The 21,821-nt window shown below is 36.5% G+C and overlaps 1 protein-coding gene across 1 annotated transcript; it reads right to left on the reverse strand.

The window, feature by feature from the left end:
* Positions 1-13,466: 13,466 nt before the first annotated feature.
* On the reverse strand, positions 13,467-21,490 carry LOC137957144 (E3 ubiquitin protein ligase DRIP2-like). The gene is made up of 8 exons (XM_068804875.1): positions 21,442-21,490; positions 20,119-20,415; positions 19,141-19,240; positions 17,402-17,714; positions 16,882-17,312; positions 16,739-16,786; positions 14,090-14,159; positions 13,467-13,843 (listed from the first exon to the last, which is right to left on the reverse strand). The coding sequence occupies exons 2-8, from the start codon at positions 20,255-20,257 to the stop codon at positions 13,649-13,651; spliced, it is 1,296 nt and encodes a 431-aa protein (XP_068660976.1). The 5' UTR covers positions 20,258-20,415; positions 21,442-21,490; the 3' UTR covers positions 13,467-13,648.
* Between the last annotated feature and the right edge of the window lie 331 nt (positions 21,491-21,821).

Here is a 21,821-nt window from a genome sequence, read left to right on the forward strand (position 1 = left end):
GGAATGACTGTAGAGGATCAAGCACCACCTTGACACCATCCTCAACCGACTTTCGCCTCCAGCTTAGGATCAAGCCATTTGTTTTTAACTCCTAGTGTACATGTTTTTATTTGACATACATGTATTATGACTATTATACTTGTACACACTATTTTGTAATCATTTGAAAAACATAATGATATGGAATTTGAGTTACTTTTTGTTCTTATTATATGCATTTAATTTCACTATCTTTTTTAGTATGAAAAAAATGAGAAGAAGAAAAAAAAAGGAACTTGGATAAAAAATACCTATGCGCTCATAAAATTGTACTCGAAAGGATTAAAATAAACTATGCCCAGAATAAGGGGGAGCTTATGATAAAATTGCATATTTACTTAACTCCTACCTTTAGGGAAGTATAATTTTTATTTTTTTCACGTTAGGTTTTGTCATCATAAAAAAAAGGGAGATGTTTTACTATAGGTTGACTCCCACATTACTTTTGACGATAACAAAACTTAATTGAGATCATAACATGTAAATCTAAAGTATTTCATATACTTAAACTTCAAGAGCATCTCAAGGTCTAAAGCCTCAAAGCCAATATGAAGACCTCAAGAGCATCTCAAGGTCTAAAGCCTCAAAGCCAATATGAAGACCTCAAGCACAATTGAAGAACATCTCTTGAATAAGTACCCACAAGGAAGAATACAACGAGAAGACTCGAGTTCAAGCATCATAGACAAACATTTAAACTCAGTCCATTTTTTTAAGAGAGTATTCTAATTCCTATTCCTTAAGTACTTGTGAAATCGAAGCTTTGGGATATAAATTGTATATAGACATGTTTAGAATCATCGTACACATCACTTAGAAACATGTTAAAGGACTTAGAGAGAAATTCCCATGCTTTATAAAATCTACACTTATAATCTGGCATTGGAATGATCGATTGGTCACTAACCAATCATCAAGAACTGTGCAGGCCAGAAATATGAAGCATGATCGATTATCCATGACATGGTCATTTCATGCTATAATGCATCCCTCAGAGATTGATCAATCATATTTGTCAAGGCAAGCATAATTATCATGGAATAATTAATCATCCCTCCAAATTGATCGATCAGTTAGAACCTTGCTAGTAAGGGACTATAGGCATGATTGATCAAATGAAAATACATTGATCAATCATACTTGTATTATACATCCAAAGGGAATCTCGATTGATGGATCAGCCACTGGCAATGATTGATCAACTTAACTTTTCTGGACCAATGGTAACATATTGTTCAATCAATCTATCGATCAATAAGTTACTGTCTGAAAAAAAAAAAGTAGTCATTATGATTAATCAATCAACCGTCTAATTTTTGGAAACGGGCAAATAATGGCTAGTTTATAAATACCCCACCAAACCGTGAGTAAAGGAGTGAATGAGCATTTATTGGCATATCTTCAAGCCACAAACCTTTATCTTACAAATTCCTACCAAAAATGCTTTAGAGACAAAAGAGAGAGAGTCATACTTTTGAAAAACCTTCAATCTCTTTCAATCATCCTTGCATACATCATAGTACAAACTCCTTGATCTATTCACAATGTGTTACGAAGGAGGGATCAACATGAACCTCTCAAGCAGAAGTATCTCTTCAAGTAAGAATGTAATTTTTCCCCATCTTTTTTATGAAATTATGAAAGGTTCATCTAGAACCTGATAATCTAGATAGAAAGGCCTAGCTAGAGTTAGAATCTAGCAACAATCTCTTAGGAGATTGGCTTGTGTAAAATCGTGTATTGAGCTACTTGTAGCCTAAGAGAGATGGAATCTCTTTTGTAGTTTTCCAACTATTAGATCGTAATAGTGGACTTTTCCCAAGCACATGTTCTTGGGCAGTGACTACCACCAGGGAAACATCGATAAAAAAAATCTTTGTCGATGTTCTGTGTGCATGTTGCTATTTACATTGAATTGATTTTATGCATGATATTTTAATTACAAGCACAAATTGGTTTTAATTTGAATATTACAATTCACTCACACCCCCTCTTGAGAAGCCACCTAGACCAACAAAAGGCACTGGCTGAATAAGATATATCAAGTCTTGTTGCCCGAGATAGATTAATTTCTAAACCATCCAACATCAACATTGCCACCACCTTTAGCACATAATTTAATATTGGGCTCCATAGGTGTATCAACCAACTTGCACCCTGAGCATTCCAATTTGTTGTAAAAGATCAAGAACATACTTCCTTTGTGACATAACTATGCCGTATTTCGCTTGTAGAACTTCTATACCCAAGAAGTATTTGAGAAGCCCCAAGTCTTTGGTTGGGAATTTCCTTTTCTTTGACTTGCTAAATTTCATTGTATTCACTCTCGATGATGACAATATCATCAACATATAGTGTCATGGGAATCTTCCCTTCAGTGGCATTTTTGAGAAATACTTGTTAGGAATTAGATGCCCTAATTCAAAATTAGTGAGATCAATAATAATAATCATGAAAGAAAAAAAAAAGCAAGCACGAAGAAAGACACAAGATTTATACAGGTGCGCCTCAAGGTGAAACTACGTCCTATCTTCCGTCGCTATAGTAATTCACTATATAAAGATGAAATAGTTTACAAGAGAAATCGCTCTCAACCACAATTGATGATCTTTCTCGGTGATGAAATGATAAACCCTAATAGCAGTGCCCCCAAATATAAAGAGAAAACTAGGGCAACCGCAATACTAGGGAGAAATCTCAAAACTACCCTTAATGAAACAACAATAAATATATCATGGACCTGGCGGGAGCTCCGTGTACCGACTCAGCGTAAGGCATTGATTAGGCTCCACAACTTAACAAGACTAAGTGATCGCTCTCTCTTAAACCCGAGTTGAGTGACAACCATTGTAAACTTATCAAAGTAGGCTCGTGGGGATTGTTTGAGCCCATAGATAGCCTTTTTTTAACTGACATACTTGTCCCACTTCAACCACATACCTAGGTGGTTGAAGCATATAGATCTCCTCTAAAAGACCAACATTTAATAAGGAATTCTTGACATCCAATTGTAGTTCCCATTTAAAAGTAGTCACAAGAGAAATAAGAACCCAAATAGAAATCATTTTGGCCACCAATGAGAATGTCTCATCATAAATCAATGCCATATGATCGAGTATAGCCTTTAACCACCAATTGTGCTATCTAGCAATAGTTCCATCTGGATTATACTCAAGTGTAAAAACACAATTGCAACTAATTGTCTTCTTACTAGCAGGAAGAGGAACCAAATCACTGGTAGAATTTTGATACATGGCTTGAATCTCATCATCCGTTGCAGCTTTCCATCTTGGTTCTTTTAATTCCTCTTCATAATTAATCAAAACCTGAGAACATGATATTGAAAACAAAAAAGAAACACAATTGGAGGAGAAGTAGTGAGTAGAAAAAAATTAAAGAAGGGATGTGAAGTGGATGGTGGATGAGTAGTTTTACATGGTTATTTATGTTGACCAAGTGTTAACTCCCTTCTTGATTTTGATTATAACAAAACTTAATTGAGCTAACAATTTTAATTCAAGCATTCCAGATGCATTTTCTTTAAGAGATACAAAACTCAAAGGTCTAAGCAATGAACTAGCACAAGTTTCTCAAAGGCCTCGAGCTTTATGGCATGTCAAAGTGTTCTCGAAGAATCACCCTTAGAAAGTATCAGAAATTTGAAGACTAGAGTTTTAGGAAGTAATGGAAAAATGTCAAAACTTAGTCTATGTAACTGAGCAACCCCAATCCTTCCAAAACTTGAGGTACAATGTAAATTTTTTAGGTTTAGGACATATTTGCATTCAAACATGTTTTTAGAAAAGCATACATACATTTCACACAAGTCAGAATCACTTAAGGTCACAAATTTACATGCTTTAAAAATTCATATAGTGAATTGGCACTGAATTGATCGATCAACACCTACCAATGATCGATCAACCAAAAGTGCATAAGCTAAAAATATAAAGCATGATCGATCAACCAAGGTTGATTGGTCGATGATCCAGAACATGGTTCATTTGTGCTATAAAGCATGATCTATCAACCCAAGTGGATTGATCGATCAATACTGCCCAAGCAAATCAAAAACATGTTAATTGATCAATCAACCTCTTGAGACCTGTCGATCATACAAAACCTTATCAACCAGGGGCATAAAGCATGATCGATCATAGCAAAGTCATTGATCGATCATACTTGTTATGACCTGCCAATAGGAATTCTAATTGATCGATCAACTTAAAATGTTAGGCCCAACAGAAAGATGTTGATCGATCCTACCATTGATTGGCAAGTCATTTTCTAACAGAAATATAGTTGTTACATACAATCGATCATTCACTTCACATTGATCGACCCAACAGAAAGATGTAGATCGATCCTACCATCGATCGACAAGTCATTTTCTAACAAAAATATAGTTGTTACACATGATCGATGAATCACTCACTTCACATTGATCGATCAATGTGAAATCAACTCTTTGCATATAGGAAACAAATGGCTAGTTTGGCTTGGAAAACTTATAAATACCCCACCAAACCTCCCATTGACAAGGTAATGAGCTTTTATTTGTATACTTACAACAATTCATAAGCATTCTCTTGAAATTCCTTCCTAAGTTATATTTTGAGAAAGAACGAGTCCATTTTGCATATCTTCCCTTCCTTTCTCAATTCCAACTCTTTACATACATTTTATTCAAGCTCCTATCTACTCCATTGTGCATCAAAATCTAGAAGTTTGGATCTTTCAAGGAGAAGGATATCTCTCCATGGTTTAAAGGGTGTAAGTTTTATTTTTCTTTCATTAATTTTTATTTCTTGATAAGTTCATCTAGAACCTTGCTCAATCTAAATAGAAAGGCATGTTGGAGCTACAATCTAGCTAATCTCTTGGAGAGATTGATTTGTAATCATGTATTAGAGCATAAACGTGGCTTGAAGGGGAGCTGGAATCTCTTTCTTGTTATTCCAAGCAAATAGCATGATTATTAGTGAAAATTTTCAAGCACAAGTTCTTGGGCGATGAATATCAATAGGGAGACAAAGATAACAAAATATTTGGTGTTTATTTGTAGTATGTCATATCGTCCACTTGGGTCGCTACTTTACAAAGGGTGATAGGATGAGTATCATATGGTGGGGCAAAAACAACTAGAGAAGATGGAATATAACTTACCTCATAAGCATCCGAAGATTGCACAAGTGAGTGGTCAGTAGGAGGAGAGAGGAATCTCATGTGCTTGCTCTCATGATTAAGTGATGATCAATAGGCACAAAAATAGTTGTTGTGAACTGCTATAAAATTCTGATGTAGTGAATGTGTTTGTATAAGTTTTGTTGAAATGTTAAAAATGTTTTAGTTAACCTATCGGCACCCCAGAAGAGAGATAAAAGTCTTTGTTCGGGGTCATTCGGCCAGACAATAAAACAACCAATTCAAATGAAGATAAATGCCTAGAAGAAAGAGGAGTCTTATGAAGATCATTCGGTTGACCTCTAATCAACTGTAAGTATACATTCTAGAAAAATTACAAAATGAGAATGAACGCTTTGATTTGGCCAAGATAGGTCTCTAAAATATGTAAGTGACCTATCTATGTCATTAAAAACTCATTTTAAGTATTTTCATAGAGATTTTAATCATGATTTATGTTGATTTTTCAGGACTCTACGAATTTAGCTCATGGAGCAAAAGGGAAAGAAACTCATTGGGAAAAAACTAGAGGAAGAAGGGTTAAGGCATTGATTATTCCTTATCCTCCCCTTGAAGCTCTATTTATTGATTTATGAAACTATAATATTACAATAATACCCCTGAACTTAGGATTTAGAATTTAGGGTTTTAACCCTAGAACTTTAACATTATTATATCAATGCCATCTCTATTAGATGACCCTTTATTTACCATCCTACCATCACTTTATGTGGGCCTATGGGCCTTCTCCTTGATCTATGGGCCTTGAGCCCATCTTATACATCTCTTGGTTGCATGGGTCTTCCTTGGTCTCATGGGTTTAGGCCCATCTTCTAATACACTTGTATGTGTGAGCATTCCTTAGTCGTGTGGGTTTGGGCCTTGTCTTCCAACACTCCCCCTCAAGCTGGAGGTGAGAGAACAACATGAACTCCCAGTTTGCTGCAAATGATGTATAAAATCTTTCTTGTATAAGATGTCTTCATCTTCCAACACTCCCCTTCACACTGGTGCTCTCGTTCATGAGGCCCAGCTGGTATAATATCAGTGAGAGTAAATCACTCCTAGCTGCTAAGATATTGCTATGAAGTGTCCACCTCCACCACCGTGTCCCTCCACAGGATAACGACTCTCAAGTGGTAGATTAATATATGATATTAATGGGGGGGAAGTAACATAAATATAACAATAAGTCCCTTCGTCATAGACTTCCAACTACAAAAATGTTATATTTTTTACGGGGATGAAGTTCCTCCATCATGGACTTCCAACCACAAAAATTTTGATATTTTTTACGGGAATGAAGTTCCTCCGTCATGGACTCTCAACCACAAAAATTTGATATTTTTGACAGGGATGAAGTTCCGCCATCATGAACTCCCAACCACAAAAAAATTTGATATTTTTTATGGGGTTGACAATAAATAACACAATAAGTTACTCCGTCATAGACTCCCAACCAAAAAAAAAATTGATATTTTTGACAGGGTTGACAATAAATAATGGTATGAGGCTACCTCTTCCTCAATAATAATGTCTCATAAAAAATACACAATAGTAGTAGCTAAAATAAGCTTGGCTTGGGCCCATTTAACACGACATGAAATAATCTTTGTAATATCACCCATGAAATAATCCAATGATCATATCTAGACCAAATAATATACTGACTAAGGAATAATTTGTCAATTCTTTAAAAACAAAAATCCAGCTAGAAATAAAATTTACAGAGTCGCGCCGAAATCTTGTGCATGTTTATCGAGGCAGAAATTAAGTGGCCCGAGTCAGGTTGACCCGAACCCGAGTCGAGCCGGTCCAGGACCGAGTTGATCCGAGTTGACTCGGTCTGGCCAGAACCACGACCCTTTGTTTGCTGGTTCACTGGCTCGTTGGCTTGACTCGGGCGAGTCGAGTCCGGGTCTCACAGGCACTGAACCAGCGCTGATTAAATTTCCAAACTCAGGAAATCTTAAATCTGGCCACGGTCGTCTTCTTCCCCGCGGCAGAGCTGGCGCTGAGCAGAACCGGGACAACAGTGAGAGACTTCCCAAAATATATCAATTCAGAAGATTAGTTTCCGAAAAATCTGTATAGGAGCTTTCCAAAAATTATTTTCGAAGATAGCCTAGCAGTAGAAGGAACTCGGATGATGTTCCGCGAGGAAGCAGTAGAAAACTGAAAAACCGGATTCTGGATTCTCATACAGGAAACGAAAAATGGAAAGGATTATCATCGAACAGAGCTTCTCTTCGGGAGGAAACTTTCCGAGAGCAGCAACGTTCGGGCCGACGATCCCGGAGAAGCAGTCAGGAAGAGAAACTTTCCCCGTAGAAACGTTGCCGTGGTCGCTGTCTCCTTCTCCTGCCATCTGTTCTCCCTTTTCCAGCGGCGGAAATCTGCCGCTTCCACGCCAGGACTTCCAAGCAATTTCAGCCAATCGTCATCCTCTCCATGTGTCTTGGCGGTGTCGGACAACAGGCGCTTGCCAGAACGCAAAACTCTGACGGTATCGGCATCCGGGGACATCTTGACAGACTTGGGGACAAACAGGCGGGCGGACCGCCTCATTCTGATGGACGGTATCGTCGACGTCACAGAACGGGAAAATCCGAACCCTAGAAGCCGCAACTTTTGCCAACTCTCTTTCGTCTTCGTAGACGTTGATCCCGTAAAGCTTCGAAAACCTAATCGCAAGCGCCTCAGTCCCCACGCATCTTCACATAGTTGGAGATCACCAGCGAAAGAATCGCCATGAAATCCGCCATCAAAGCTCCGCAACTCCTCAACTTAAATAAGAAACAACTAAAAGACTCACTGATCAGGACCAAGAAATACCGACGGAACCGCCATTAATACCCCAAACCTCCTCTCCTACTCTATTGGCGGATAAAGACAAGACTCAAAACACCAAGAACTAGAAAAACAGAAAACAAGAATTCGAATCCCCTCCAATAAATGAGCCAATAAAAATTAACAAGACGATGAGAAAAAAAAACTAAGCAATGGTAGAACAAAGAAAAAATAAGAGTTTTTTAATCCAAAAAACTATAGATGTGAATCCAGATAACCAAAGCTGATACCATGTTGATTTTTAGGACGAATTTAGATCAGGGAGAAAAAGGGCAAGAAACTCATTGGGAGAAACTTTAACATAATTACATTAATGGTATCTCTATGAGATGACCGTTTATTTATCATCCTACCATCACTGTATGTGGGCCTATGGGCTTTCTCCTTGATCTATGCGCCTTGAGCCCATTTTCTACATCTCTTGGTTACATAGGTCTTCTTTGGTCTTATGGGTTTGGGCCCATCTTCTAATACACTTGTATATGTGAGCCTTCCTTGGTCGTGTGGTTTTGGGCCCTGTCTTCCAACAATTTCAATAATCTTTGTAGAAGGAAAAAATGTATTTTTCCAAGTTAAATGGTTCAAAATTTGAACATTGAATATTTGTCTATTTGAGTTGATTTCACCCCTGTTGAATTTATGGGAAAGAGAAAAACTTCGTTGACTTGTTATAATTAGAGTACATGAACCTCTATTTATACTAGAGGAAGGTAGTAGAATCCAATTATAATAAAACTACATTTGCCCCAATTACACCCAAACTCTAACACTTAAAGATAAGTCCTAGCAAAATTTAATAACTCAATATAAATAAAAGACAAACATAACTCAAATTAAAACTCTTCTTAGACGTGACCATTAGATAAAGATACTTTCTCGAGTCCTTCTTGATCTTCCAACTGATGTGATAAGGATGCCTGCTCATGGTAATCATTGTGGGTCCTACTTATGTGCTTGGGCCCATCTTGTGGGCCTTCTTTGGTCGTGTGGTCCATCTTTTAATACTTTTAGATATGTGGGTCTTCCTTGGTCGTGTAACTCATCTTATAATACTCTTAGATATGTGGGCCTTCCTTGGTCGTGTGGGCTTGGGCCCTATCTTCCAACACTCCCCCTCAAGCTGGGAGTGAGAGAACATCAAGAGCTCCCAGCTTGCTACAAATGATGTATAATTTTTTTTTTTGTATAAAATGGATGTCTTCCAATCTTCCAACACTCCCCGTCACGTAGGTGCTCTCTTCCTTGAGACCCAGTTGGCCAATTCAGGGGGGTATAACATAGATGCAATAATAAGCTCCTCTGTCATGGTTTCCCAACTGTGATATTTATTTTACAGGGCCTATTATGGTTTCCCAACCATGATATTTTTTGACAGGGTATCCTCCATCATGGTTTTCCAACCGTGATATTTTTTTTACAGGGTATTAAGTTCCTCCGTCATGGTTTTCCAATCATGATATTTTTTTACAAGGCCCATCATGGTTTCCCAAACGTGATATTTTTTTATAGGGTATCCTTCTTCATGGTTTTCCAACTGTGATATTTTTTTATGGGGTAAAATAAATGATGATATGAGGTCACCTCTTCTTCAATAATAATGTCCCCAAAGAGACATAATAACAGCAGTTGTATATAACACAACCATCTTCCAACACATATAACACGAACCAAATAATAAACTTTGTAAAAGAACCCATGAAATAATCCGATATAAAAATTTCTTCTTAGATGCACAAACTTCATATTTTGTGCACCCCCTTTCTTGAATGTTTTGGTCACATAAACTTATTCATAAAATATGAAATAAAATACCTCTTTCTTGTACTTTTTCTACTTCTCCCCCTCAAGCTAGGAGGTAATAGCAGTGATCCCAACTTTAACCAAATATCATAGATATAGCAATAAGCCCAAATAACAGAGATGTATAAATAATCCCTCAAACTAGGGAGAAGTGAGATATTTTTCTGATATATCAACTCAAAAAGTGACTCAAAATAATGGGCATAAATTCAGACTTTTCAATACAAGATAATACCAGTATGACCTTTGATTCTTCCAATGCGACTATATATTTAAATATAGATCAGATTGACATGAAATTTTCTTTATCTGAAACTAGACTTAAATAAATTTCATCCAAGTATAACATCTCTTCATAAAATATAATTATCAGAAGATAAATAATCTGATAGATTTCGGTCTTTGTCATCTGGCCGAACTACGTACGGTTTCTCATTTTTTTTTCTAGAATGACCATTGACTCTTCCAAGATCAATATCTTCTTATAAAAACATCATACCAAGAATTTATAGAATAGGTAAGAAAATAGACTTACATATATTTATTTTGATATATAACTCTCCATATAAAGTCTTTTTCTTGATAGCATAAAATACCTCGTAAGTTGAGGCTTTCTGCTATCTCTCGAACCTCTTTTTCAATTTGACCTTTGTTGTTTCAAATATCGATTTCTCTTTGTAGATAACTCAGGTAAAAAATTGGTTAAATAGGTAAAAGAATAAACTTAAAGATATTTCTTTTGATATATATTTCTCCATATAAAGTCTAGTTCTTGATTGCAATAAATACCTCAGATTCTGAAGCTTTCTGTTGCTGTTCGAACCTTTTTGCAATCCGACCTTCGCTCATTCAAATATCAATATCTCTCTATAGATAACTCCAATTGAAACAATCATTTTTATTTGGAAATTAGACTCAAATATATTTCCGTAAATATATAATTTTCAATATGAAAAACTATGTATGGATGAAAAAAACACAAAGAAAACTATGGGTAAAGGGATTGAAAAAAAAAACTACAAACCTAGACATAGGGTTTAGGGTTTAGAGAAAAGGATCACATTACCTCTGTGGGTTGACCAAGTCAACTCACACAACCTGCTCTGATACCATGTTGAATTTATGAGAAAGAGAAAAACTTCATTGACTTGTTGTAATCAGTGTACATGAATATCTATTTATAATAGATGAAGGTAGTATAGTCCAATTATAATAAAACTACATTTGTCCCAATTACACCCAAACTCTAATACTTAAAGATAAGTCCTAGCATAATTAAATAACTCAATATAGATAAAAGCAAAACATAACTCAAACTCAAACTCTTCTTGGACGTGACCATTAGATAAAGATACTTTCTTGAGTCCTTCTTGATCTTCCAACTGATGTGATAAGGATGATAACTCATGGTAATCATTGTGGGTCCTACTTATATGCTTGGACCCATCTTGTGGGCCTTCTTTGGTAGTGTGACCCATCTTATAATACTCTTATATATGTGGGTCTTCCTTGGTCGTGTGGGCTTGGGCACTATCTTCCAACAACCCCAAATTTTGCAGTTGACTCCCTATAAAATCAGTCACCCCTAAGTACTTATTTTGAAAATGATTTGGAGATTGGATTTGATCTTTCAAACATCAAGTTTCCTAAGAGCTACATATTTTTGAGTCCATACTTTGAAATTCTACTTGGTTAGCTTAACTCTTGCTAGACTTCTTTCACCTTTACTTTGAAATCGTGTTATTTGTCTTAGCAAGCATAAGAAAATTTTATATTGATTTGAAACTATGTAGTACATTTGGAGCAATTGTATGATGTTGTTGTTTGGGGGCTGTTTTCGAAATCAAAGCATCATTGCTCTCACACTTTAAAAACTTTTTATTGACCATGGGCTTGTAAATCTGAACTCAAAGATTTAGATCTTCGACTAGTGTGGTTGTATTGTAAAATTAAATTTATGTGGAGCTGCTTTATAACTCTCCTAATTCAAAAACTAATCTGATTTACATTGAACTTAGATTTTAATATTTGGTCATTTAAGGACATTGTTGAGCTATTATTTACATTGAATAGGTATTTACGAATTGTGTGCCTTTTTGTTTGCGCTTGAATGACTAAATATACGCATTGGAGAAACATTTGCATGTGTTGAAGTCGAAGCAAGTAACCCCTGCAAGTTGAGTATAGCTTTGACAAGGCATGTCTAATCTACCCTCATCTCAATTTGATTGAGAGTAGCCATGGAGTTGTGGAGGTATTGTAAAATTCTTTGTAGATCTAAGTTGTTGCTTAGTTACTGGTTGTATTCCTCAAGGAAAGGTTGTGAAGTCATGCTACTACCATTGTTTAGTCAAAGTGTTTGTATAGGAAGGAGGTGTTGAAAAGTCCCATTCTTGGATCTAGTCCAAGTGTGCATAATGAGTTTGTGTTGCAAATCCTTGTTTGGGTCTAAACAAGATTGTCTAGTTAGTTATTGAAAAACCCCTTTGTTGACCTAGGTTGGATAACTTAGTTTGGTATTGTATTCCTAAGTGGGGGAGAGCTTTCGTAAGTTAACTACTCTAGCCAATTAAGTGGTATAAGTGCATATGTGGGCAGCATTGTAAATGGCTTCGGAGACAATTTCTTTTAAGTATTACTTAGTAACCCAAGCTTAATAAATTTTTAACTCCGAGGTAAAAGCTCCTTGGGAATGAATTAGCAATTTGAAATAAGATTGTGAATCACTATAAAAAAATTTGTATATTATTTGTAATTTGAATGCTTGTATAAAAATTTCACATCAAATTGTAATTAATATTGTGAACACACCCAAGATTAAGAGAAAAACTACTCTCTCCCCCTTCTAAACAACCTGTTATGTAGATAACTTGCTGGGTTAGCCAGTTTTGATCGGCCTAGTTAAACACAATTCAACTTGTGTCTATAATCCAAATATTGCATGAAATAGGTTAAGTGTATGTGAATAAGGTGCTTAGCATAATGCATACTTCATTCGACATTATCCAAGCTTCATGATGTGCACATTAATCAAACTAGCTACATGGGTAATCAAAGTACAAAACACCCATATTTATTCTATTAATTAAGTAAAATATAAATAAAAGAGAGATTTTACTAGAAACATTAAATGGATAAGGATCTTTATTTTGTATCTCAATATAAATGGATAAGCAAGGCAAAAATTTGGGTATATTTGAATTAAATCATATATTTGAATTTAAAGAGAATTATGCCATTTTGTTTGATAGTTGCCCCGGGCCGTGCCGCGATTAATAAAAGATTGAGGGATTAATTGGCAATTACCAACCTGTATAGGAGAAAGAATCATTTGATGAAATGCAGAGAAGATTGGAAAAGCAGAATCTTAAGGCTATAAAGTAGAAATTAAAATGGATATTGGGCATTTCATTACCCACTCCAATAAAAAAATCTACACAATTTTTTTTTTGAATTTAGTCCATTATGAAGAGTTTATATAAATTGGATCCTAAAGTACCGGAACGCTTTTGAGAGAGTTAATTTTCTTCTAACTCGTCTCTGAATCTGTGCAATTACTGACAGATACAGCGACCACGAACACACTCAAACAATCACTAAAAAACACCAATCAAATAAATTTTCCTGCCTTCGTCCACAGAGAGATTTGGAGGTTGCGCTGAAAAATTTACGAATAACTAAAATGAAAAAATAATAAAACGTCAAAGTGAAGGACAGACACCATCTTTATCTCTGGGCCAGGTGCTTTCTGAGAATTGTAATCTTTTAGGAGGTCTCATCTCCTCCTGCCATATGTCAAGACAATCACGAAGTTGTGTATGTTATCTGAGTTTGGTGGGTCTAGCTTGGGATTCGGGGATCGTGACCCCTTTCCCTTGCCCTTCTTTACCATATGCTGTACCCAAATATCACCTACACTGCTCAAAGGAGCGGTTGAAACCAAGGACTGACCACAACAAGTGACCACAACCTGCACAAGGCCGTTCTCCTCATCAATAAATATTATCATAGAAGCCCATTTGTAGTAAAAAGAGAGCAGAAATGCACAGTGATATGGAACAGGTTTGAAAATCTCAGGAAGTCTTCCAATAGACCATTTTTCTTGAAGTGGATATGCTATTTTTCTTGAAGAGGATATCTTGAATTGATTCAAGAGTGAGAGGATGGAAGAAGGAAATGTGGGAAACGAATAATCGACAAAGGCATAAACCATTACCTCAGATTCATCAAGATTGAGCTTGTGTGCAAGGTACTTGTTGACGTATGATAGAGGCATAGTTCCATCCCTGCATGTCAATGGCTCACTATGAGTTGTAAGAAAATGATAAGAGTCAAACTTGAAAAGGTGGTCAGGGCATATTGGGTGTTTGTATATCAAACTTGAACTGACTGGTTAACTCAAAATTATATTGCAAATGTAATGTGTGCTTGGCCAAAACATAAAAAATCTTACAGAAAGAAATTATTTATATGTATAAAATATACATTTGAAGAAGACTGACTTCAATAAAAGTTGTCAAACTGAAATGCATGCTAGAACTGAAGCTAAAAATAAAAAAGGAAAGTCAATCGCAATCAGCTGGAAGAAAAGGTCAAACAGCAAGATCACAGCTAATATCCACTGACTAAGCATGAGGTCCAGTTGCAGACTAGATGATAAGTACTAGGTATAAAGCGCCCTATAAAATTGGGTGGAGAAACTAGAACTGCTGATGTAAATAAAATGTTTCTTGAAAACCACCCTAACACTATATGAAGACAGAAACTAATTCTAGATCAAACTAAGACAGATAAACAACTTTGCCAATGAAAATTTCCAACATAAGAAGGCGCATAAAGAAAAAAGGTGATTCTTAAAGTTGTGCTGGGTTTCTCTGAGTATCTATAGTTACGGGGCTTCTCCCAACTAAAACATACAGAATTTGTTCAATTTCAAACCAACATGGGATTATGCTCCCAGTACAACTCTCACGCTCAGAAAACCAGCCTGAGATATGGAGTGCATGAACAACTATAGAATGGTGAAATTTTTTATCCACCAAAGTGATTATCAGTTAATTATGGCCTGTTACTATTTGGATTTTTTTTGAACTTTACTATTTTGTATTGTTAATATAGAAATATGCCTCAAGATGTATAAAATGGGGCAAACACCAAGTTCAATATAAGTGCAGAACTTTGTGCAAGACAAATGAACAGTAAAGTCAGATTTCACATCTTAGAATACTTCCATGTGAAGCAATTTACGCATTTATGTATATCAGTCAAGATAATGAGATTTTTTACAAATAGCAAGCCTAGTTCTACTTGATAGCAAACTGTTATCATAATTTCAATACAGAAGGGATTTGTCAGGCCTCATTTCCCATTACAGATCAAATTGATCATCACTTCTAGAATCTTGTCCCTATTATGTTGGAGTTGCCTTCAGGGACCCCATAAAATCTGCTCCACTGTTTTCTAGTTCCTTCACTACATTGACCTTCAAATATTTCTACACTATTCCAATTCAGGTCATATGTTATTCAAGATAATTTTATGCAAGACCTTAACATTATTGTCTGGAACCTTATCATACAATTAAGAGAAAACAATTCAACTTAATGATCTCACGCACTGAACAATTGCTGATTCCAGCTATTCTCTTTCTTTCTTTGTTCTTTTCTTTTGGAGTAATGGCAATTTTGTCAAAAGATAAGGGAATACAACAGGGCAATCTCTCATCTGCTTGTCAGCTTGCCTCTTCTCATTTATGGGGTGGAATAAAAAAATTAACCCTCTCCTTCCTCTCCATTTTGATATAAATCTTTTTCAGGATCTCAAATCAATTTCTCATGAAGCCATTGACATTAGTGCTAGAAGAGTGCTCCTGTCAGTCATCTTCTGAAGTATTCCATTCTCAAAGGACAACTGAAGAAAAATTAAACTTACAAATGCCACTCTTAATTTTTTACCAAATATCACATACAGTCACAATTATGTCATATTACAAAAACAGTCCAATCAGAGTTCTGTCTAAAAATATTTTTATATGAAGGATAAAACAGTCACATTGTCTTAAAGTGTTCAATCTTTTAAAAAGACATTTTTACCATCCTTCAAGAAAGGAGTTAAAACGACACCTTTTCCCCTATGCAACAGCAGGAGGAAGAAAGGGAAAGGGAAGAGGTGAGCTCACCCTTCCCCCGCCTTGTGACATCAGGGGAGAAGGGGGGAGGGGTAGAGGCTCCACCTGCTACTTGTGTACAAAGAAAAGAACAAAAAGAGAACGGTCTCCATTTCCCCTTCCTATCTAACAAAACAGAGGAGAGATGGGAGGACCTCCCAATGCCTCCTTCCTCTCTCGTCTGTGCAGAGAGAGAGGGGAGGTGGGGCCTCCCCCTTCCCAATTTCCTAGCCTACTGAATGAAGGGAGTAGGAAGGAAGAAAGGGCCTGCAGAACTCCAACCTCTGCATCTGCATAGAGAGGTGAAGCCCCGCTTTCTCTCTTTTCATGTCCTCTCTCAGAGCTGGGATAGTAGAAAAGGAGAAGATGGAAGAGTCAGCCCATCTCTTTCACTAGTTTTTCACTTGAAGGAACAAGAATAATGTTGGTATTCTACAAAATGACGAAGCAGCAGACATTAAAATTGTTCTCTATGTATAATAACATTTCAAACTAATGCAATTAGAGCACAACAACAGAGTGCTAGATAGTACTCAATGATTTCATTATTATTTGACATAAAAATGACATGGCCAATATTAAGCACACGACGTACTTGTACCCAGGTTTGCAATTATTCCAGAACTTAGGGTCTGCATCTGAAAATTACACACAAGAAGGCTCGAGATAGTTTGTCACAATTGCAACAATTCCACTTACTTGACTCTTATATGTGAATTTAGTATTTGTGGTAAAGAATCTCCATTCCTGCGTGCAGGATCAGAAGAGATAAGGTAATTTACGTCAAATGCTATTAAGTAGGAAAACCCACAAGTTTTCAATTTAACAGGCAGTGTCCTTACCGATCTTTTGTAGCAAGCAGGGTGAACCAAACAGGATACAGCTTTCTGAAATTTATTTCAGAAGACCTGTTTCCAGACTTCAATGGAAGACTCAGTTGCCTTGAGCTTTCACCCTCAACATCACCATTTGAGTCAGGTCTGAGATCTTCTCCACTAGAATTATGGCATTCAATTTTCATCTTTGATTCAGAAGAGAAAGATTCACGAGCTCTTCTCCTAAACCTCCTTTTATTCTTGACAGTTAATTTTTCATAGTCTTCCTTGTTTACAGCAGGGAGGCCCAATAAAGCAAGCTTGGCACCATCTGTCTTATCTGCTGCCTCTGCAAGAAAAGCTAACCTGTCCCAACTGGAACCCTCCTCAATATCCTTACTGGAAGCACCCTGATGAGAAGAAGAAACTTGACAAGGTTCTTTCTCAGCCAAGACTCTCTAAAAATGAAAGTAAAAGAAGATTAGTACATAAACTGAGATTTATTTTAGCAGTATAAACACAAAATTTTTGGTGTATGGTGAAAAACCTGTTTCTTGGTACCAATAGAGAAGGCATTTGAGTGTTCTGGTGACTCTCTCTGATCTGTGTGATTACTACCATCACCTGCATCTCTGTCAGAATGGAGCTTGTTAGGCCGAGACATGGCCGTCTTCCTGGATAAGGTTCTAGTTCTGCCCAGACAGCGTTTTTTTGGTATGGGATTTGTACTTGTAACAAGAGATGACAGAGATCTTTCCTTTCTTCTGGTGGTGGTCGTAACAGTCGGTGAAGTTTCTTGTTCCTTCTTCTTATTTAGAGGAAATATTTTCATTCTTAGTTCTTGCAGATTATTATCTGGTCTGTGGACAAAATCATGAACCATTACATGAATTAGGGGCAGTCCAAAAACACAGGAAGCATTCTAGAGAGTGAGTTGACATAAAAAATTAGGAGGCCAACAAAATCTTAAAACCTTGACAAAGTTTTTTTATCAGAATATTATAAATAATTTTTTTCGGAATGCTAAAGCCCCTTACCGTGGTGAAACTTGAACCCAATACCTGACAATCGAAGTCCTACCATGTGGCCATTGAACCAAAGGCCCATTCCACACATATTAGATGTAATATGTGCTACAATTAAGCCAGTTAATCCAAAAAAAAAAAAAAGAATTTCCAAATGCAAATCAATAACAAGAATTGAGGATCAGATACTCAGAAATAGACGATTGCATTTAATTCACATAAAGTTGTCATAGGGGTGGAAGAAGTTGATATGATATGCAATATTCAAGTAGCCTTGAACCAGAAATTAAAACTGTAAAACTAAAACCCTTGTATAATGTAAAGACAACACATAGAATCCATGAACAAGCAGTACTGCTCCTCATCTTTGCCCTCAAAAAGAAAACAGAAACTTCTTTTTGAAAAGGAAAACAGAAACTTATAAAGCACATCAACAGAAATCTGTGGATAAACTCAGGAACTGTCCACGGAAATGGTTCTTGACCAACAAGAACTGCAGGTCCATAGAGTACCATCACCATGCTGAACAAAATAGGAATGATATTCAGCAGGGAAGAAATGTTATCCAAGGCAAGGTTTTATCCACCTAAAACAAGATCAGAGATAACAACTAAAAACTCATATCTTTTTATGTTGTATATCTCCTTTTGAAGTCTCTCGTACATATATGTCGAGGCTTGAACACTCTTTTGTAATTTGATGCTCTAATGATCATAGCAGCTGCAAAAAATTTCAATATTTACAAGTGGTTCCAAACTATTAAGGGAAGTGTTTCAGTTTCAAAAGACTTATAGGTGGTTTGAATTATCACTCCACTTGCTTTCAATGCTGCAAAAAATTGAGGAATTAATAATAGAGGATAACGAAGCCCATGAGAAACTTTCTTACAGGGGTTCGATATGTGACAAAAAACTGTTAATCTGGCACAAAGGTGTCTCGATTCTACGAACAAGAACGAGCAGGGCTCAAAGCTTTAAGGAACGGGTTTACGGCAAGCCCATATATGCGAACATCAAACAATGAAGACAAACATAAAACAAAGAATGAACTTGCTCCAATAAAAAATTTGTGACCCATGCACCCAAGAACAATTGAGGAAAAGAATTATGACTCACATGATCATAAAATAGCAACATGTAACTGCCTGGTTTATGAAAAAAAATGTTGGATGTATTTGTACAAATTGATTCAGTAGAAATATCTGTAGTATACAATCCCAAGAACAATAAGTGAGGCCATAATTCAAGGTATAAGAAACCACCTTAATTTATCACAAGGTGAGCATCCCAAGTAGACATTACAAATTGGACAGGTACACGTTTCATCCTCTTCAAGCTTTTGGTATATACAGTCTTTGCAAACTGAAACATAAAAACTAAAATGTTGTCAGAACAACATAAAGTTTCCATCAGATCCATCTCAACGGGAATGATCGTTCAACACAAATAAGTCCATAAGCAATTAAAATGAGCAAAATGGAGACTTATACATTAGCAATTAAACATTTATCAAGCCTTTAATTCAATAGTAGAGATAATCAGGGAGATATAACAGTAAGTAGGTTAGGTCTCACAGGTGATTTAATATACTAAATTATGTGCTAACACCTCAAAATGACACTAGTGTTTAAATGAATTACAAAATAATTCAAAGAAACAAAGAAATGCGGGCAGACTTTATTCTCCAGTTGAACAGAAAGCAAAAGTCATAGTTTTTTCGTGCTAACAAGAAATAGCTCGAGAACTCAATACCCTGTTATTGTTGCAGTTGTCTTACAGACATTGTCAAGGAAACTCATATATACAACACAGGGGCATAATAATTGTATGGTATGGGGAGAATGCAAGTGCTCTGGGAACTCTTATCATTTAGCTTTAAATGGAGGTAGTTTTTAATGAGTCAGTTTGGATAACCAGGCTCTTTTATATGATTCCAAACTCAAAAGAGAACAGATAGGTCATTGTAAGTAGGTTTACTAAAATGTTACCATAAACTCTGCAAAAAGGACATGTTAAATTAACCAAGGGTCAAAATAAGATACATGTAGGGCAAGCCTTCAGTGAAAATTGAAATTAGCAGGTTTGCAGGATCAAAGCCACTCAGCCAATCTTAAACCAGGAAACTCTTAACACTAAATATATCCATAGAAATCAAGGGTTCTGCTATCTCCTAACTTGTCATAAAATATAATAAGACAGGGGAAAGATTCCTCATATGAACTAGAGTTACAGATTCTTACATGTATGGAGGCAGACAGTGATGGTGGTTGCTTCTCTAAGGAGATTCAAACAGAGTGTGCAGGTTAAGCAATTTAAAAGCGGCCCCCTCTTCACTTTTGCAAACTGATTTGCCATTTTAGCCATTGTCACTGGTACCATGTCAAATTACACTGCACCTTATTCTTTTTAATCTTGCAGCTACTATCATCTTCAGCCACTGAGTACTTTATGCTGTGAGAGAGAAGCTATGAGTACGCTATTGAACCTCAAAGTGTACAGACCTTAAGATATCCTGGTTCCTTAGCAGCAAACAAATCCTGAAAGATAATACATTAGATCCAGTGACAACGTGCACATGCATCAATCCATGTAAGAAACATAGTCCGGAAACACATAATGCATAACCGTGTATAAAATAGTATTATTAGAAGGAAAAAAAAAAGGACTTCCATTTCACTGCGATGACTTCATAAGTCTTCACTTTTTTTTATTTTTTATTTTTTATTTTTTTTTAGGCCCTTCTTCAGCCCGTGAAGCAAGCCAAGAAAATTCAGCTGTTTTTTTATATGAACGTACAATTAACTTTGCTAAATGCAGAATGCCGAAATAGGAAATTTGCCCTCGCGCCAACTCTTTTTAAGAGACGTCAGAAGTTCTCTAACATCGCAGGCAGCTACAATCGCATCCGCAAATCGAAAAAAAATAAAAATAGTACGGTATAGCGAAAAGCATGAAGTCGAGCCTTAATTTTTATCGGTATGAAGATTCGCTTAGCTATTGTATAAGCAGCATCAACAGTATCGAAATTTTCACCAAAAATGAAACTTTGAAGCGGCAGGGAAATGTAGGTTATCCACATCTTCAGACCATTATATCACTGTTAGAAGCTCAAGGACATCTCTTGAATACCAGGCAAGCTAGTTGAAGAGCTTAACGAAAACCAGAAAGGGCAAACAATTTACAACTGTTATCCTCAACGATAAGAAGATTTAAGTTGAATTCTGTGATACTGAAGATCAGGCCCCAATGGGTGCAAAATAGCGACATGATTTCAACCCAAAAAATCGAAAATTTTACTGATTTCATAACCGCAGGAATCCATGCACCCTGAGGAACCCCGAAAATCAGAACAGAATCGCATCTAACGCTTGGAAGCAGGAGTTGACTGGACAGCCACAGAATCGAGACAGCAGTCGTCAAACCAAAGAAAATTCCAAAATCGTGGAAAAATAGATGACGATCTTCAACCTCGCAAATCGAACGTTGTACTTGAAGTATAATAATCTGAGAAAACAAACGTGCACCAGCGAGAATGCAAACAAATACATTTGAGGAAGGATTACCAAAGGTCGCAGGAGGCGCAGAACGTCGATCGGAGTAAGGTTCATGTCCATGCAGGAGACGCCGAGGTAAGACGCAGATTTCGAGATAGCGAAAAAGAAACAGAGGAAGCTCTGCATGGAGATACAGAGCGAGGGTTTCGTACCAGCTCGTTTCTTCGTAAGCAACTGTGAATTTCTGGGAGAAATAGTGAGCGAAGAGTAGGATGAGAGGGGAACGATGGGAGCAGAGGGAAGAGGCGTTCTTTCTCTCACATAATACGAGGATACATGCGGCCAACGGAAGAGGCGGCGACGAGAAGAAAAGTAGTTTTTTTTTTTTTTTCACTTTTTTTTTCTGCTAAATCGAGGCAAGGCTTTTATTTATTAAATAAAAGAATTAG

The sequence above is a fragment of the Aristolochia californica genome, unplaced genomic scaffold (assembly GCF_029961685.1).
Source record: "Aristolochia californica isolate CCGP_79_NKW_82.1479 unplaced genomic scaffold, dmAriCali1.0.hap1 SCAF_2, whole genome shotgun sequence".
Taxonomy (NCBI): Eukaryota; Viridiplantae; Streptophyta; class Magnoliopsida; order Piperales; family Aristolochiaceae; genus Aristolochia; species Aristolochia californica.